The 16287-nt window shown below is 33.3% G+C and overlaps 2 protein-coding genes across 4 annotated transcripts; both read right to left on the reverse strand.

The window, feature by feature from the left end:
- Window positions 1-2967: 2967 nt before the first annotated feature.
- Window positions 2968-6940, reverse strand: LOC121747805. The gene is made up of 2 exons (XM_042141926.1): window positions 5936-6940; window positions 2968-3220 (listed from the first exon to the last, which is right to left on the reverse strand). The coding sequence occupies exon 1, from the start codon at window positions 6768-6770 to the stop codon at window positions 5967-5969; it is 804 nt and encodes a 267-aa protein (XP_041997860.1). The 5' UTR covers window positions 6771-6940; the 3' UTR covers window positions 2968-3220; window positions 5936-5966.
- A 4453-nt stretch (window positions 6941-11393) lies between these two features.
- On the reverse strand, window positions 11394-15843 carry LOC121746451 (cytochrome c1-2, heme protein, mitochondrial-like). Of its 3 annotated transcripts, none has more exons than XM_042140291.1 (8): window positions 15702-15843; window positions 14901-14969; window positions 14303-14520; window positions 13135-13414; window positions 12978-13049; window positions 12068-12184; window positions 11904-11969; window positions 11394-11807 (listed from the first exon to the last, which is right to left on the reverse strand). In XM_042140291.1, exons 2-8 carry the CDS (start codon window positions 14958-14960, stop codon window positions 11691-11693), a joined length of 930 nt encoding a protein of 309 aa, XP_041996225.1. In that variant the 5' UTR covers window positions 14961-14969; window positions 15702-15843; the 3' UTR covers window positions 11394-11690. The 3 variants fall into 3 exon arrangements, with proteins under 3 accessions (XP_041996225.1, XP_041996223.1, XP_041996224.1); XM_042140289.1 differs by lacking the exon at window positions 15702-15843 and adding an exon at window positions 15576-15616; XM_042140290.1 differs by lacking the exon at window positions 15702-15843 and adding an exon at window positions 15109-15179.
- Between the last annotated feature and the right edge of the window lie 444 nt (window positions 15844-16287).

Here is a 16287-nt window from a genome sequence, read left to right on the forward strand (position 1 = left end):
TATACCAAATATGTATTAAATTATATACTCAAATATATAAATGCTACAGTATTCCGGTTCGAACAGTATTTGGACCGGTCCGACCAGTTGAACCGTGAACCGATAGCTTCACCGATTCACTTGCCGGTCCGATTTTTAAAACATTGGTCTCATTTAACATTTTACCATTTTTTGTAGTGGATCACATATTCCACTAACTCATTCATACTCACATTTTATTATAAAAATATATATAAAAGTAGGACTCACATTCCCTTAACTTTTTTAACTCACTTTTCATTATAATTCTTAAAACTCGTGTCGCGTTAAAGTGGGACAACATGGGGGACGGAGAGGGAGTAAAAAACTAGGGCCTTCCCCAATACAAATATATATACAAGCACTCGTCTCTCGTAATCCCACTGGCTCGTGGAACCGTGACTGCAAGATCTCGTCAAATTGGTGGGTGTGGCAATTTTTTTGGTTAGGAAGAATCTGCATATTATATTGTTTAATTTCATTTTATTTTTTTATAATTGACAAGGTGATATTTACTTTTTCTAATCACGCTGACATAATCAAGTCTATAGATATTTCCTTACCAAGACAATAATGTAAGTTAGATTACTTAGATTTGACTAACATAACGAAATATGGCTGCCCCTCCGATACGATTTCATAATACTAAGTAACTTAAATAGTTTGAGATATTTTTAATAAATTTTTAATTACTCACATGAATCTCACGCCAATTGGTCGAGTGAGTCAAAAATAAAAATTATAGAGGCTACGCTACGCGCTGATAATATAAAAAAATTAAATGTACGAGTTTTATTTTATGGTATAGTTTTTGATAGGATAATATTTGGAATATTTTAATTTGGTGAATGTAATATTTGTGGGGCCATGAAAGGCAGCGTATCTAGATGAAATAGGCCCATGGATTGGGTTTATGAAACTGACCAATGAGAAGGGGACATATGGCAAAGTTAGGATTCTGAAATTGAAAAAAGTAAATATAAGATTGAGGGTACGCGTGGCATAATTATTTAAAGATGAGAATAGGTTGGTGCGGTGCATGTGTTGGATTCACGACGCGTGGATGTTTCGATGACGTCTTGTCGATCTATATTTTATGCTAAATCATTGGATATGCAGCTTTTAGCTTTTACAATTTAGTCTATATATTTATAGACATAGTACCACCTACTAATATTTAAATTATCTTCTCTTTAACCTAATATCACTTATTTTAACTCCTTTTCTTTTGACTTTTTAAAACAGTAATGATGTTTAGATGTAGTAATTCCGTGTTAGACATTAATCATTCTATCATCACACAATACACGCACACAAAAGAGCTATGTTTAATTTTTTTCTTAGTATTGGTTTTTCATCACACAATACACGCACACAAAAGAGCTATGTTTAATTTTTTTCTTAGTATTGGTTTTTTATAACACTTCATGCTCTTAATCCTTAAACTTTGTAGATTCAATCATCTCAACCAGACCACATCGTTTCTAGATATATTAGTAATATTATATATAATTATTTTAAATTGTACGAAAACGAAAGTTGACATGTCCTCATAACATCATTGGTGTATGTATACAGGGACAGATCTATATGTTAGTAAAGAGGGGCAATTGCTCCACATCATGTTTTTCATCCCATATATTTATATATCCATTTTAAATTAATTTCTTTTAATCTTCTATTAATTGCCCTTCCTCAAAATTTTAAAATTCCTTCATATGTAAATTTGCCTCCTTTCCTACAAATTCCTAGTTCCGCCCTTGTATGTATATGAATAAATTATTAGTGTTGTACCAATCAAATTTGATATTAACAAGGTTAAGGTAATTAAGACTCAGCCTCAACCAATCAAAACTAGCAGCACAAAAGGAAGCAAACTTAATTTGGAAGCCGTATAATAACTTTATAATTCTTTCTTGAATTATTCCTTGAGAAAGGTATTATCTTTTAATTTGAATTATCAATTCGTCAAGGAGAAGAAAATAGAAATGGTTTTCTTATCGTTTAAAATTATGAACATTGTTACTTGTGAACTTTCAAGCCTTAATATTATCAGAAATAGAAATGATAAGTTCATTTATCGCTTAAAAAATAAAAATAAAAATAAAAATAAAAACTAAGCGGGTTGAGTATATGTCATCAATCGATTTAAGGATCTTTAATTTGTAGTACAGTTATTCATTTTTATCAGAATTTATAATTGTGAGTTATTGTGTCAGATCTAAACAAAGCACCGACAGTTCTCATTGGCTAAAGCTGACAAGACAGCCTTATCGTAATCGAAATAATATCTTTAAAAATTGACAATATTACACAAGATAATTAATTGCAGTTACATCACTAATTTAAAATCTAGCTAGATGTTACATAATGCAGACGTGAGATGCTTTATTGCAGTCAGAATAAAACAGACGTGAGATATTTTTGGTGAAAGTAATAACAATTTTCTTATTGTATTCATATAAAAACGTCTAACCGACACTTATCAATAAAAATCTACAAAAATTACTAGTATGTATAATCATGTAAAAAAATCACTAAAATTTTTTAAATCAAAATATGGTAGATTATAAATTTCCATTGATATGTACTTATATGTGTCTGTCATTTACAATTACGTACTCCCCTCGTCTCACCTTAGTTGGAGCCTTTCTTTTTAGTTCAAAGATTAAGAAATGAGAGTTTATAGGTTAAGTGAAGAGAGAATTAAATAAAAAAAGATAAGACATAAAGGATAAAGTAAAAGTAAAAGAGAAAAAAAACTTTTGCTAAAAAAATGAAATGAGTCAGTTACCTTGTAATGTCCAAAAATGAAATGAATCAATTATCTTGTAATGTCCAAAAATGAAATGAATCAATTATCTTGTAGGTGAAGATCCGACGTCCACATATGGAGTTGTAGAATTGTTAAAGACCATTTAACTCAAAGAAGATTGGCTAATGAGGAAATGAAGAAAGATGGTGTCGTAAATCATTAAGGTGAAATGGGCCGATTTGGCATTTCACTGACACTAGAATACATCTCATTTCAAGTCTTTGTCGCACACTGCGTTTTCCTTAACTTGTCATCATAATTCTTTCATATGATAATATTACATTAGAAACCTTTGTGTGTATTATTACATACACACTGCTTCAGCAGAATAAAGGTTTATTTACAACCTACTCTTGCAACATTGTATCTTGGGCATGGCTCTTCTTCCTGCATAAGAAAATCGAGATATTTATAATGCTACAAGTTTAGAATAAAGTTTATTGCTATTGACTACTTGTGCAGAAAACATTATCGTAGATAACAGTTTAATAAGGAATGATCTTAAGCTATCCTCAAAAGAAAAAAAAACTCCTAGAAGACATTGATAATCAACAAAACCTAATATTACATGCATTAGTATGCATTGTGAATTTATCATGAGCCAAATAAGAAAGAAGATTTTTTTTATATAACCACTTTTGTTTTATTACATTTTTTCTAAGGTGGAAAACAAAGAAAATATTATCACAATGATACCCTATAATACAATTATCTTAAATATAATGAAAAAGGAAGAAAAAGGGAATGCCCAGATTTTTTCTGCACGAAATTATCCATTCCATACAACATGTGAAAATGTTAAAAATAGGGTATATTTTGAATCATTTTCCATTAAAAAAGAAGAAGAAAAAAGAATACTCCCTTATACTTCCTCCGTTCCATTATAATTGAGACATTTCATTTGGCACATAATTGATAAAAATAATTTTGGTGAGTTAAATGGAGATAGAACAAGTACGAGAGAGAATAAAGTAGAGAAATGAGGAGAAAAAATAGGAAAAGAAAATAAAGTACGTACGAAAGAGTAAATATGCTGTTTTTTGTTAAAATTGTGTAGAAAATAACTCACTTACAATGGGACGAGCAAAAAAGTACTCCATCCGTCCCATTACAAGTGATGGATTTCTTTTGGATACGGGAATTAAGAAAATGATATATATTGAGTTAAAGTGGAAAGAGTAAAGTACGATAAAGAAAAAAGTAACAGAGATAAAGGGAGAATAAAGTAAGAGGGGGGAGGGGGGAATAAAGTAAGAGATAAATGAAGTTTTCTTTTAAGCTAAAAAGGGAAATCGATCACTTGTGGTGGGACAACTCAAAATGGAGTGTTGATCACTTGTGGTGGGACGGGGGTAGTATAGTAATTACTTATAGTGAGACGGAGGGAGTAGTTTTTTTAAGTTGATGAATCTCTATGTAGGCTCTGAAATAAGATATTACTCCATATAGTACTATAGTGTTTTGTAGAGTAAGTTTTTAAAGAAAAAAATATACTACTCACTAGTTAGTGACTTAGTGTTACTTACTTTTTTAGCCGTGGCATTTACTCGTTATATATGGAAGTCCAAATTTCATATTTTCTGCTAAGCATATTTTGCTAGATTAATGCTCTTAATTTGTCATCACAGCTGTAATAGAAGTCTAAAGTAATGATAATGATGATGAAAATAAAACGATAATGATAAAGATAAGGATAAGGAAAACGATAATATCTAAATTTTAAGATCATATAAACTTCAAGATCCAACTTAACTGAGTATATTTACACAAGGTTGGTATATCTGGCTCAATATTACGTTAAAAAATCGGTGTTATTCATGTTCTTTATTTCATGCAAAGCATGCATGATGCATGGCATGGGTACAGTACAGGACGAGTAATAAAACTATATACGGTGAAGAATTTTTACACATCAAAACATCTTAGTATATGATAAATTAAGACAGTGAATTTTTTTATCAACTAAATAGTTTATACTGAGAAGTTATTGTATTTGAATTTGTGATTAATCCTACGCAATATTGCAAATCGTTATTTAGATCTTAATTAAGAAAAAACCTGAGAATAACTAAAGGAGTAGCAGTTGTATGATGTTTCTAAAAATTGAAAAAATACCTACTTCTCAAGTTGATCAGTTTGATGTGTATATATTATCAGAAAGCTAAATTTTAAGAACCCTAAGTTAATCCTATAATTGGTTGTTAAATAGTTTTAGACATATAAATATATAAATAGAGTTATAGAGATTTGGTAAATATGGGCTTTTTAAACTAGGACTAGTATATAAGAACCAATACGATACATATATTTTCATATTTTTTAAAGGTAAAATAAATTTCATATGATCATTTTAAATATAAATTAAGATGTGTTTTAGGCTGTTGGACAACTCATTAGCTGTTACGAAGGGTTTAGTAATATGCTTTTAATTAGGTTTGACAAAGGGTGTATGTGTAATATGTGTCCTTTTTGGACTTTGATATTTTATCTTGATTTTTGAGCCGTACCCAAGATTTATAAATTATGTATTTTATATTGATTTATATAAATTGTGTGTGATTTTGGAATCTACTGATTATTGGCATATTTTTTATATTTAATTATAGTATAAGCATAAAGAATAATAGAGGGGATAGGTGTGATGTGAAGTGTTATTTTAAAGCCAATAATATGTATGTATTGGAGTATTTTTTATCTGGATAAGTACTCATCTTAAGAGCAAAGGAAGAGAATTTGTGGATAGTGGCAGAAATTTACTTAAAGGCAGCTAATGGGTGAAAGACTTTGTATTGCATTACATGCATATATAATTAGATTATGGAAACAAGGAGTAGTTGTCTTCATCAGTCAATATAGATATTTTGATATACTATTATATTTAGAAACTATTAGGGGAAAAATTAGGATTTGAAAAAGTCCCCCTCAATTAAACCAATTCACCATAGATCTAAATTATGCTATAGACTGGCGAATCAGATATTAGTAGTGATTAATGAATTTAAAAGGTTTAAATTAATTTTGTAAAGTTAATTGCCTCTTAATTAATTTAACACCAGATGTGAAAGGGAAATTAGGGATAGGAGGTTAATAATTGGTAATTACCTGGAAATATTGTTCCGAAATCAATCTCACACTAGAAACCTAAACTGAGGGCGGTATTGACGTCCAATTTCCATGCAAATCCAGCAAATTCCATTCTCCAAACATCACACGGCATTATTTTATTCCACTTTTGCCCTTGTGCGTTCTGATGAGTGACGCTAACTCTGCATGCAAACGAGGGGCAAAATTGGGGCAACTGTTCCTTTACCACCAACCACACCAAAAAACCCTTCTCCTCCGCCACCATCCTCTTATAAGCAGAGTTCACCCAGATCACGTTGTTTCTGTGGTCCGATATGAAACCAGGACACGTATCCCTCTCCAGGTTATACATCTTTTCTTTATCCGAAGACCCTAACCCTACCCCTGCAAACTTGTCCGTCACGCCTTCCATGACTATCCACGTCACCATCACAGATCCGTAACCTCTCAGATCCGCCGCCGTAGCAACGCTACACCGATCCTCATCTCTCAACCTCATCTCCTTACACTCCGGAGCTCTAATTTCACAGATCTCCCTCTCACCTTCAGATCTCTCACCGAGAAGCTGGAGCGTCACCGTTTTTACCTCAGGCGGAGGCGCGTCGTCGACACCGGATCTCTCCGGCGGCGACGGTAGGTTTCCTCCGTCCAAACCGTCACTCTTCGGCCGGCGCTTACTTTGCCGAGCACGAATACGAACATACTTCCTCTTGACTCTCTTTCCGGTGAGATCTCTGTGATTCTGCTCCGCCGCGCCGGAGCCGGCATCGTCGCCGACAGGTTTAGGCGCGATCGGGCGGAATCTGAGCATTATCCGGCTGAGATCGGTGGATCTAGGCGGGCAGGAGCGCATGAAGCATGGATCTGAAACTATGACCTAACTTTGGTAAGCATCTGCGATTGGAAATGTGGAAAAGCAAAGTGGGGTGCCTGAAGAGGAACAAAAGTAAAGTTGGTGTAGGATATGAGTGACACATGTTAGCAATATAGGAAGTTGAAAATGGGATGTGATTGGTGGAGAGGCGAGGGGCCAATGGGAGAGCGGCAGGTGCAGTAGGGGAGGACGCAACAAGCCATTCCTGAGGAATAATGGTGTTTTTAGGAGGTGAATGGAAAGGTTCCAGAACATGGACACGTGTGCGTTTTCCGTTGCTATACTGCTGAAAGCTACGGGTTATCATATATATATATATATATATAAATATATGTACGCAGAGGGACACGTGTAGAGAGAGAGAGAGCGTTTTATTACCGTAGTCACACGCATAACGAGTGAAGGAGGCACAGTCGCTGTCGCTGCAATTAAACGGTGAACTGGAAATGGTACGACTCTGATTAATAAGCCATATAATGATACTCCTATGTTCTCACATATTTGAGCTGTCTAATAATTCATGGAGTACTATTATTATTGTATCATAAATAAAATAGTATATTGTGGGCCCGGCGCCACTATTCCTGCCTGCTCTCTGGCAAGAGCACAACACCCACAGCTGTACTCTTCCGCAAGGACGAACACAATTCAATTTAAAATTCAATTAAACAAAAACATTTCCATAATATTAAAATTCATTAAAAAATCACAATAAATATTAAAAATTACAATTTTGTCCACCCGTATCGCCATTCGGGAGCACCTTGGTCGTCGATTGGGTATGGTCGGTAGCCACCCGGAACGCCCGAACTTTGGGTTTGAGGAGGGGCAGAGTATTCCGTTTCCGGACTAGGAAACGGTGGTGAACCGAACCATTCGGGGTTCCAACCGGAGCCCGGGGGTTATCGCCGTGGCCGGACATTGTTATGGTGTAGGAGTGGAAGAAAAATTGAGAATGGATATGGAATAATGAAGATGAGAATGAATATGGGAGAATGAAGATGAGAATTGTGTAGTTTGGTGTGAATTTTTGGGTGTGAAAGTGGGGGTGTTTATAGATGAAAATGTGTATTTTTGGGGGAAAAAATTTAAAAAAAATAAAAATTGGTAAAAAAACGGTAATAAACGGATATATTTTTTTTGGGAAGTGAAATTTTTTTTTATCGTTTTTTAATTAAAAACTGATTTTTAATAAAATAAAATAAAATTTCAAAGGCAACGGCATAGCTCTTCGCAGCGAGCAGCGACATGTCAGCGGCGCGAGCGCAGCGGCGGTGGAGGCTCGGACGGACGAACGCCGTCCGTCCACCGTTGCGCATGCTCTTAACTTTCTCTTTTATTTGTCTTTTTCAGTGAAGTAACGTGTAGTTAGTCAGTGACTACTGAAAGAAATAACGACTGCTAAAATAATTCCAAAATGAATTTTACATTACTCTAGGGCACAATAATAAATTTTAAATAAAATGACCAAAATGTAGGATGCATTTTTTTCTAATTTGTTTTTCTAAAACTAAAACAGCCTAATCCACTGAACAACATCATATTGTGGAAATTCTTTTACAACTAAACCAAACTAATCAATACTACTTTTTTTCTCAAAAAAACATTCAACTTATAAGAAGTTTCATATCCTAGTCTTCAAATATTTTTGGACATTCAACTCAAAATATTCATTATTAAAAGCTTCAACTCGTTCATATTTAAAAATTTCACAAGTCTTTTCTTGGATTATGAAAAAGAATACTATTAGTAGTAGTAGTAGTATATTTTTACAGATGAATAGTGGGTCCAGGTCACTAACAAAGTAGAAGGCCTCGAGAGAGTTTCATACATGCAAGAATTGAAGGTGTAGAATGCTTATAATAATCCCTAGCATCTTGCAAAGTTATCTTAATATAGTTGAAGCACAAGCATCCTTACTTCATAACTATAACAGATTATGAGTTTATGACAATTCTGAAGATTGAATCTCTTAAACAATAATACTACACACATAATTCTAATACTTATTACAGTGCGAATTTGGCAATCTACACACTTAACTACGCACTGTTGTTATGCAATTCCTCCGAAGCTTTGTATATACTCTTTATTTAATTTGGTTCGTAATGTTCCAAAAAGTCCAATAACCAAATGGAGAAACAATATGTGTAAGTCAAAATTTGTTATGTATTGTCTACATCTTAATTCAACAACTTTTAATCAGTGTCACTGTAGAATGGATACATGGGTACAATAAATTGGTCAAAAATACTAAAATTTTCTTTATTAATAGTTAAGGAATATTGGAATGAATAGTTTCTTATACAGATGTTTATATACATATGTTTAAAAATCTTTGAAAAGAATATCATTGGTACTTCATAAGTTTTACTCCTTAATATAAATATTAAAATGAACCGCAACTCAACTGCTAATACGCTTTCATTTGTCCAACGTGTCTGGATTCGAGTCATTCAGTATGTATAAATAACGAGTGTAATTTTATGAGTTTTCTTATTACACTATATATAAATGTATTAAACATGCTGCTATTTTATTTTAATTAACTCATTTGATCAAGACTTGTCTAGTTCAAGATAATTAATTATTTATCGTATTGGAATTACATTGCAACAAACTTGAGTTTATGTACGATAAAGAATTAGTCTTATCAAGCTAACCTCCTCATGAAGATATATAATCAAGCTAACCTCGACCAGGACAAAATTTGATGCAATAAAAATCTTAGCACCTCAATCAGTAATAGTAATTGTTATCACCCAAGATATCGAGATTTCATCGGGTTATGAAAAACCCTCACTTACTGAGAAGTCAATGTAATCGAAAATTAAAAATATGAGGAGTATATAACAATCCTAGAAATTAATAGAGAATATTTGAAATATTTTGTTAAAAATTCAAAATATTACAAAAAAAAATATTCATACCAAATTTGAAAAATAAAATTATATAAATACAAGCAGTTTGAAAAATATTTTTAGTATCTAACCTGACATTCTATATATAACTAGGTCACAGGTAAATAAGAACTTCTTGCTTCATTTTCCTTTTGTCCATTACATTTTTATATGAATAATGAAAAGAGATGGCTACGAATATAGAAAGTGGATGGACAAGTTAATGATATGCTCTTGCTAAAGTACATTGAAACACGTGGAAATTATTGAGAGGTCATTACCATTAGGGCAAAGAACAATTATGTGGTTTGTTGTGGTTCGGAGCATTAGTTTATTGGTGGAGTAGAAAGGAAAAGTGTGCCCACATTAAAAAATTAATCCATATTTGCTTACAAACCCACCAATCATGGCATCATAAAATTAAACTGAAAAGAAATAAAATAGGAACAAGTTTGATATGTGTGCCAATATCTTGAAGTAAATTCCTTAAAATAAAATTTGGTTGCAACTAAAATTGCATTCTACTATTGAAAAAGGCAAATGAAGTTATGTTGATTTTGCCTGATGCATGCCTTCATTAATCCATGTCTCCATGATTAGTAATTCTTCATTGGAAATCCTATGAAAAGTCAAACTTTTTATTTGCAATGAGTGGTTGGTATGTCCATATAATTTAACTATTATATGTCTTTATTTGTTTTTTAATCAACCAATATAAAATCAATTATCAATGTGTAATGATAGTAATTATTTGTTCATGCCAATTATCAAATTACTATAATACTACTAGTAAATAAAAGTAGAATAAAGCTATGCAGCCACATTTTGGCCAGCCATAAATTAATTAAATAATAAAAAAAATTAATTTTTTTTTCAAATTTTTGGTTTAATACTACTTGATTTTATTTTTATATCATCTTCATTATATGTTGTTCAACATGTTAGTGTTGCTCTTTCGTAATTTTTGCTCAACTTATTACTACTGTCATTTCTTGATTGTTGCTCAACGTATACAGTAATTTGTGATATTAATGTGTTTTACGTAATGGAATTCAAAGATAAGTATCAACTCACAAGTTCATTCACACCCATATAAGTTTATATCGGTAATTCTAATTTTTTTTATACAGGTAAATGGACCAAATTAACTCTTTATGGCCGGCCACATTATGGCCATTTAGCATCACTCATAAAAGTATGCCGCATTAGTTGTTGTCATTCACAAGAAATAGCTAACACTCCATGTAGATTGGAAGGAGTGATTATTCTCTCGTCATTAGGAAAAATGAGTCGTTGGGAAAGACAATTCATGAGTTCAAATCACAATCATACATATGAAATGAATATAAAATTGGTTGTTCAATTGTCAAGTTATTCCACCATACCAATAATCTCCTATAAATATATATTCCAGGGGAAAATCATAGATACATTGTTGGCACATTTACTATCACACAAAGTTACAGAAAATGATATTCTTTAGTAGTATATTATAGGAGGTTGATATAGGGAGTAATATTTTATTATGAAGATAATCTGCAGAAGCATTCAAGAATATATTTCTTGACCATCATATCAACCAATCAGGATAAAGCACGAGTGTGAAAATGAAAAAAGAATACAGCTTTAGAAGCAGCATTATTTCACAACCTGTAGCATCTAACAAGATTTAATAAATTTCAATTAATAGAAAGATATTAAATTTTGCTCAAGTAATCAAATTCTTCTGAGAAGATATAAGTATTCGGTTATTACATGAAGTTTCCCCTTTCAGGAATCTCGCTCTCTCATTTTTCATCAAAATCCAAACAATAACAGTTACCATCAGCAGCTGGAAAACCAAGAAATCTTTTCCCTAGTAAGATTTCATTATTCACCACCAAAATGGAAAATCTATAAATCGGCCCACGGCCTGGGAAAAATGTCGATTCGTGAATAAAGTAGCATGAAGACAAGAAAAGTTGATCCTCTGGAACGTAAACTAGGAAGCTGAGGAAATCTAGTTCACAACATCAAGCACCAGCTTACGAGACTTGAGAACAGACCACCTCATGCGCCTGTAATAACCAGCCTGAAGAAGTGCGAGTGATAGAACGAATATCCATTTAAATCCCATCTGTGGTTTCAGGTAGCAATGCCAAATATGTTAGACAAGAGGTAACACGCTAATGGGTGTGTACAGTCTTTGCTATATTTGTTAGTGAAACCATACCAGTTTTCTCTCTTCCATTTCAGGCTCTGCAGCCCACGCTAGAAATGTGACAACATCTTTACCCATCTGTGAAAGATAGCAAATAAAGAGATGAGCCTGATATGGAAAATGGGAATGTGATCTCGGATAAATATGCATGAACGGAAAGTTAAATGTGATTTAACCTGAGCTTCTGTTGCGGGTGTACCATCTTCGTACTCAACAGCACCATCACTAAGCATTTTAGGCATAGCAATAGCTCCCCCAGGGAAGTAAGGGTTGTAATGCAATCCTTCACGAATCTAGAGAGGAAAATACTTTCACCATTTAGAATTTATCCATTATAAATACAAATTCCCTACTTAGAAAAAGGAACAGTACAATTATAAGGAAATTATCAGTAATGTTAATTAGAGTTCAATCACAAACTGCTAACAAATGTGATGGATGACGTATCTTTAATGACCAATGAAAAATTGAACAAGTACAATGATGATCCAAAGCAAAATCCACAAATAAAATGAAAGAATAATTGTTTATTCTCAAATATGTATGGCAGTCTAGGTACTCAGAACACTTGATATGAATACGAACTAATTTTAAAATGATTTTTACCATCAATTTACTACATTCAGGGATCCACTTCAAGCGTATTCAAAACCACTAGGTTAATTAAACAAAAAAAAATCCAAGGGGAGGGCCACGTAATACGAGGTCACCTGCTTGAAGTTTAAACATTTTTACCAGCCATAACAACAAAATTTGCTGGTATTGTTGAAAACTGAGTTATGGATCATGATGTAAGAAGTAAAACGAATTTTGATGATTACAAGGGTGATCAAATGAATACACAGACACGCTCCGCCACCCGACCTACTAAAAGAGAAGGAAATAAAACAAAACGGAGCACAATAGGAAGTTCAAAATGGGAAGAAAAACTACGAGCATATTAATCCACTTGGTGAGCTGGCATTTCCAAATATAGAATCAAATTAGATAAATTCTATACCAAGTTGAGGCCAGCTTAGACACAAATTATTCAATATAATATTGCACTTTATGAAGGTAAATCAAATATGAACTAGAAAAACTTACTGTAACACCAGCAGGAGGATCATGATATCCAGTCAATAGGGCAAATACATAATTTTGACCATTGTGACGAGCCTAAAGAGGCAAGAGGAAAAATATTAGCAGAGATAGATAACATGACAATCCAAGGATGAAGATATGAGGGAGAGGTAGAAAATACTTTGGTTATAAGACTTAAATCAGGAGGATAAGCACCGCCATTAGCAAACCTAGCTGCTTGTTCATTTGCATATGGCTGAGGAAACCGGTCACTGAGCTTGCCAGGACGAGTAAACATCTCTCCCTCATCATTTGGCCCATCAACTACCTCAATCTCAGCGGCCATAGCTTTAGTTTCCTCTTCTGTATATGCAACACCAACCAAGTCACGGAATGAAATTAATGACATTGAGTGGCAGGAGGCACAAACTTGTTGATACACCTGGTGACCACGACGAATCCTGTTTAACATGGAAAAAGGTATCTCAATTCAAAATCAATGGAAAATGAAAAGCATTTAAATGAAGAAGAGGGTAATATCCAATCACAACAGTAGAAACTAACCCATCAGAATTGGTGGAACAAATAAAGACACGACTCTATACTGGTATATGAGCAAATAGGGTATCCTTGTATTGTTGTTCAATGAATCCAGTATCACTTTCTCTTGACATAGTTTGTTTGCTTCATTAAATATTCATTTTCTTTTCTTTGACTCATCATATTTTCACTTTTCACCTTCAAATGCTCAAGTATATGTTGAAGGAAAAAGCTTTTTATAATGAGATGTGAGGGTGATCTTTTTGCATAATGCATAGTACGATCCGGAAATCAAGCTGGTCATCATTAATTATTCAAAATAAGATACTTTGATTAGATCATAACCTAAGAACAAAAAGGATCCAGCACATACAGGGATAGAATCTATGAAAGCCGACAACCCCAATATAAAACTTGTTCTTCACTGTCAAATGTCAACAGCCAGGGCTGGACAAAGAGCTGTGTTGATAGGCCTCCATTGACCAAAATGATATTATCAAAGATACATATAAGTTGAAAGCAACTAGAAAAAGTTATGCAGTGCAAATTCCCGGCATTAAGGTTAGTTTACAGACCAATAAAAGGGATAATAGATGCCAAAAGGTAATGAAACAGGATGAGTTGCTTCTGAACTTTTTTTTTAGTCCCACTATTTCAAAGAGAAAACTTTACAAGAATGAATCTAAAAGCAAAGAGAATGCAGAAACATTTAGTGTTTATCGGCAATAGAGAATGCAGAACTGAAGATATTCAGTTCTTGTAAATACAGTGTACAAAAAAGAACTTGAGAAAGCAACAGATTAACTTACGAAGCATGGTCATATGAATTTAGAATGCCACTGTGTGGCCAAGGATAGGTGGCAGCTTCCAAACCATGTTCAGCCTCATCACAAGATGCTATTGTTGCATAACTTAACAACCCTGAGACACCTGCCCCACATAGAGCCAATGCCCTCCAGGACTTAGTGGCAGCAGACCCAACTGCTTCCTGCTCTTTCTTAGAAATAAGAGATGACAATGGAAACACCTGACGGAAAAAGGAATATTGGCATCATCGTTTCAGTATTTCTTAAGCACTGAGTTAAGAAATTGTCTAGATACTGATTATGCCAAAGAATATGAAAGGATTTCCCAGTTACTTGCCAGGAAAACAATTGAACCTAAGATTTCCTATAGACAGTGATAACAGATTGTTATAGAATTTCGGAAACGAATGGATGCATTTATCGCACTAGAAAAGTAGGAATGGAACAAATTCTATTCAGCTTTCAATCATGGGGGGATTTTGCACATATTTTCAACAGAGGCGGGATTTCACCAACCTTACATTAATCAAATTGAAGAAAAATGTGAAACTATCCAGATAGAACAGATGTACTATATTTGAACCAAGAAAGACAATCATACAGTGTTTTGTGACTGAAATCTCCCTCTTAGCAACCGGCCGAGAGCTCTGCCTACAAACATCTTATCTCCCTGTTTAATTGAAATAAAGGAACAAAATGGTAGATATTCAGTTTATGTCCAACTAATACAAAAGACAGAGGTACATAGACTCATTAACAGCAAACAACAATTTAAGGACAAAAAACACAAAGCTAAGATTCTGAATTACCATGAAAAAAAAATAGCCACATCAAACCTGTCCTTTCTAGGGGAAACATTAAGTAAAGAGATATTCCCATGTTCTGCAATACAGCCATCGCCCCTCAAACATAATACCACTCCCAATAAAACAAGAAAACCATCATTCCACAAAACAAGCAACACTGCCGCTACATCACTCCACTGGATCTAGTGCGTGTGATTCAGAACAACCCTAGTAATTCTACAAACAACAGGTACTGATAACTGGAGATGGTAAATAATTAATTAAAAAAAAGGAGATGGTATCCTTTTCACAAGTAACAAAGGCGAAATCATATAAACTCAGAACAGCCCTAGTATTTCTACAAACAAAAGGTACTGATAACTGAAGATGGAAATAATTAAAAAAAAGGAGATGGCATCCTCTTCCCAAGAAACAAAGGCGGAATCGTATAAACTACCATAGTCCGATTTGAATCTGAAAACTTAACCTACCAACATGTAGAAATGCTGCAACTTCAATGCGAAAATAGGGAGAGAAATAAAAAAATAAGAAGAAAATATAATTAAATAGAGAGGTATTTCAGTTCACGGAAATAGCAGATCGAGAGGAACATTCACCTAAATACGAAAATCTCGACGGCAGCGATTGTTTGGAGATCCGAGAAAACGAAGAAGCCGACGAAGACCTGTCCAAATGAAATTACTGTATTTGGAATATGAGTATATTTGAAGATGGATTTTTTAAGATAATAAGAGAGAATTTTAAAATAAAATGCAATTTCGTGCTATTGGGCCTCAGTGGCCCATTTAAGGGTGGATACCAAATTTAGGCTTGGTTATTTAGTTGGAAAAAAATAGTGCATTCAGAATATATACGACTAGGGGAGATATGAATTACTAACTAATTATAAATCACAAAGACCAAATCTTAGCTATTAGATTAAGGGATTATAAATCACAAATTAAGACTAAATCTTAGCTATTAAATTAAAAGATCTAATGGTTGAAATAATGTCACGTGAATTATATTATAAATTTAAAAAATTATAAATAAATTTAAATGGTATTAATGTCAATTCTCTCTCATCAAAATCATCTTAAAACTTTAAATTTACGTAACTCTCTCGATTTAAATTTTTTATTCACAAAAAATATATCAAATTAAAGATAATTTTATAAGGATTCCAACGAGATCTCAATTGCA

The sequence above is a fragment of the Salvia splendens genome, chromosome 9, assembly GCF_004379255.2.
Source record: "Salvia splendens isolate huo1 chromosome 9, SspV2, whole genome shotgun sequence".
NCBI lineage: Eukaryota > Viridiplantae > Streptophyta > Magnoliopsida > Lamiales > Lamiaceae > Salvia > Salvia splendens.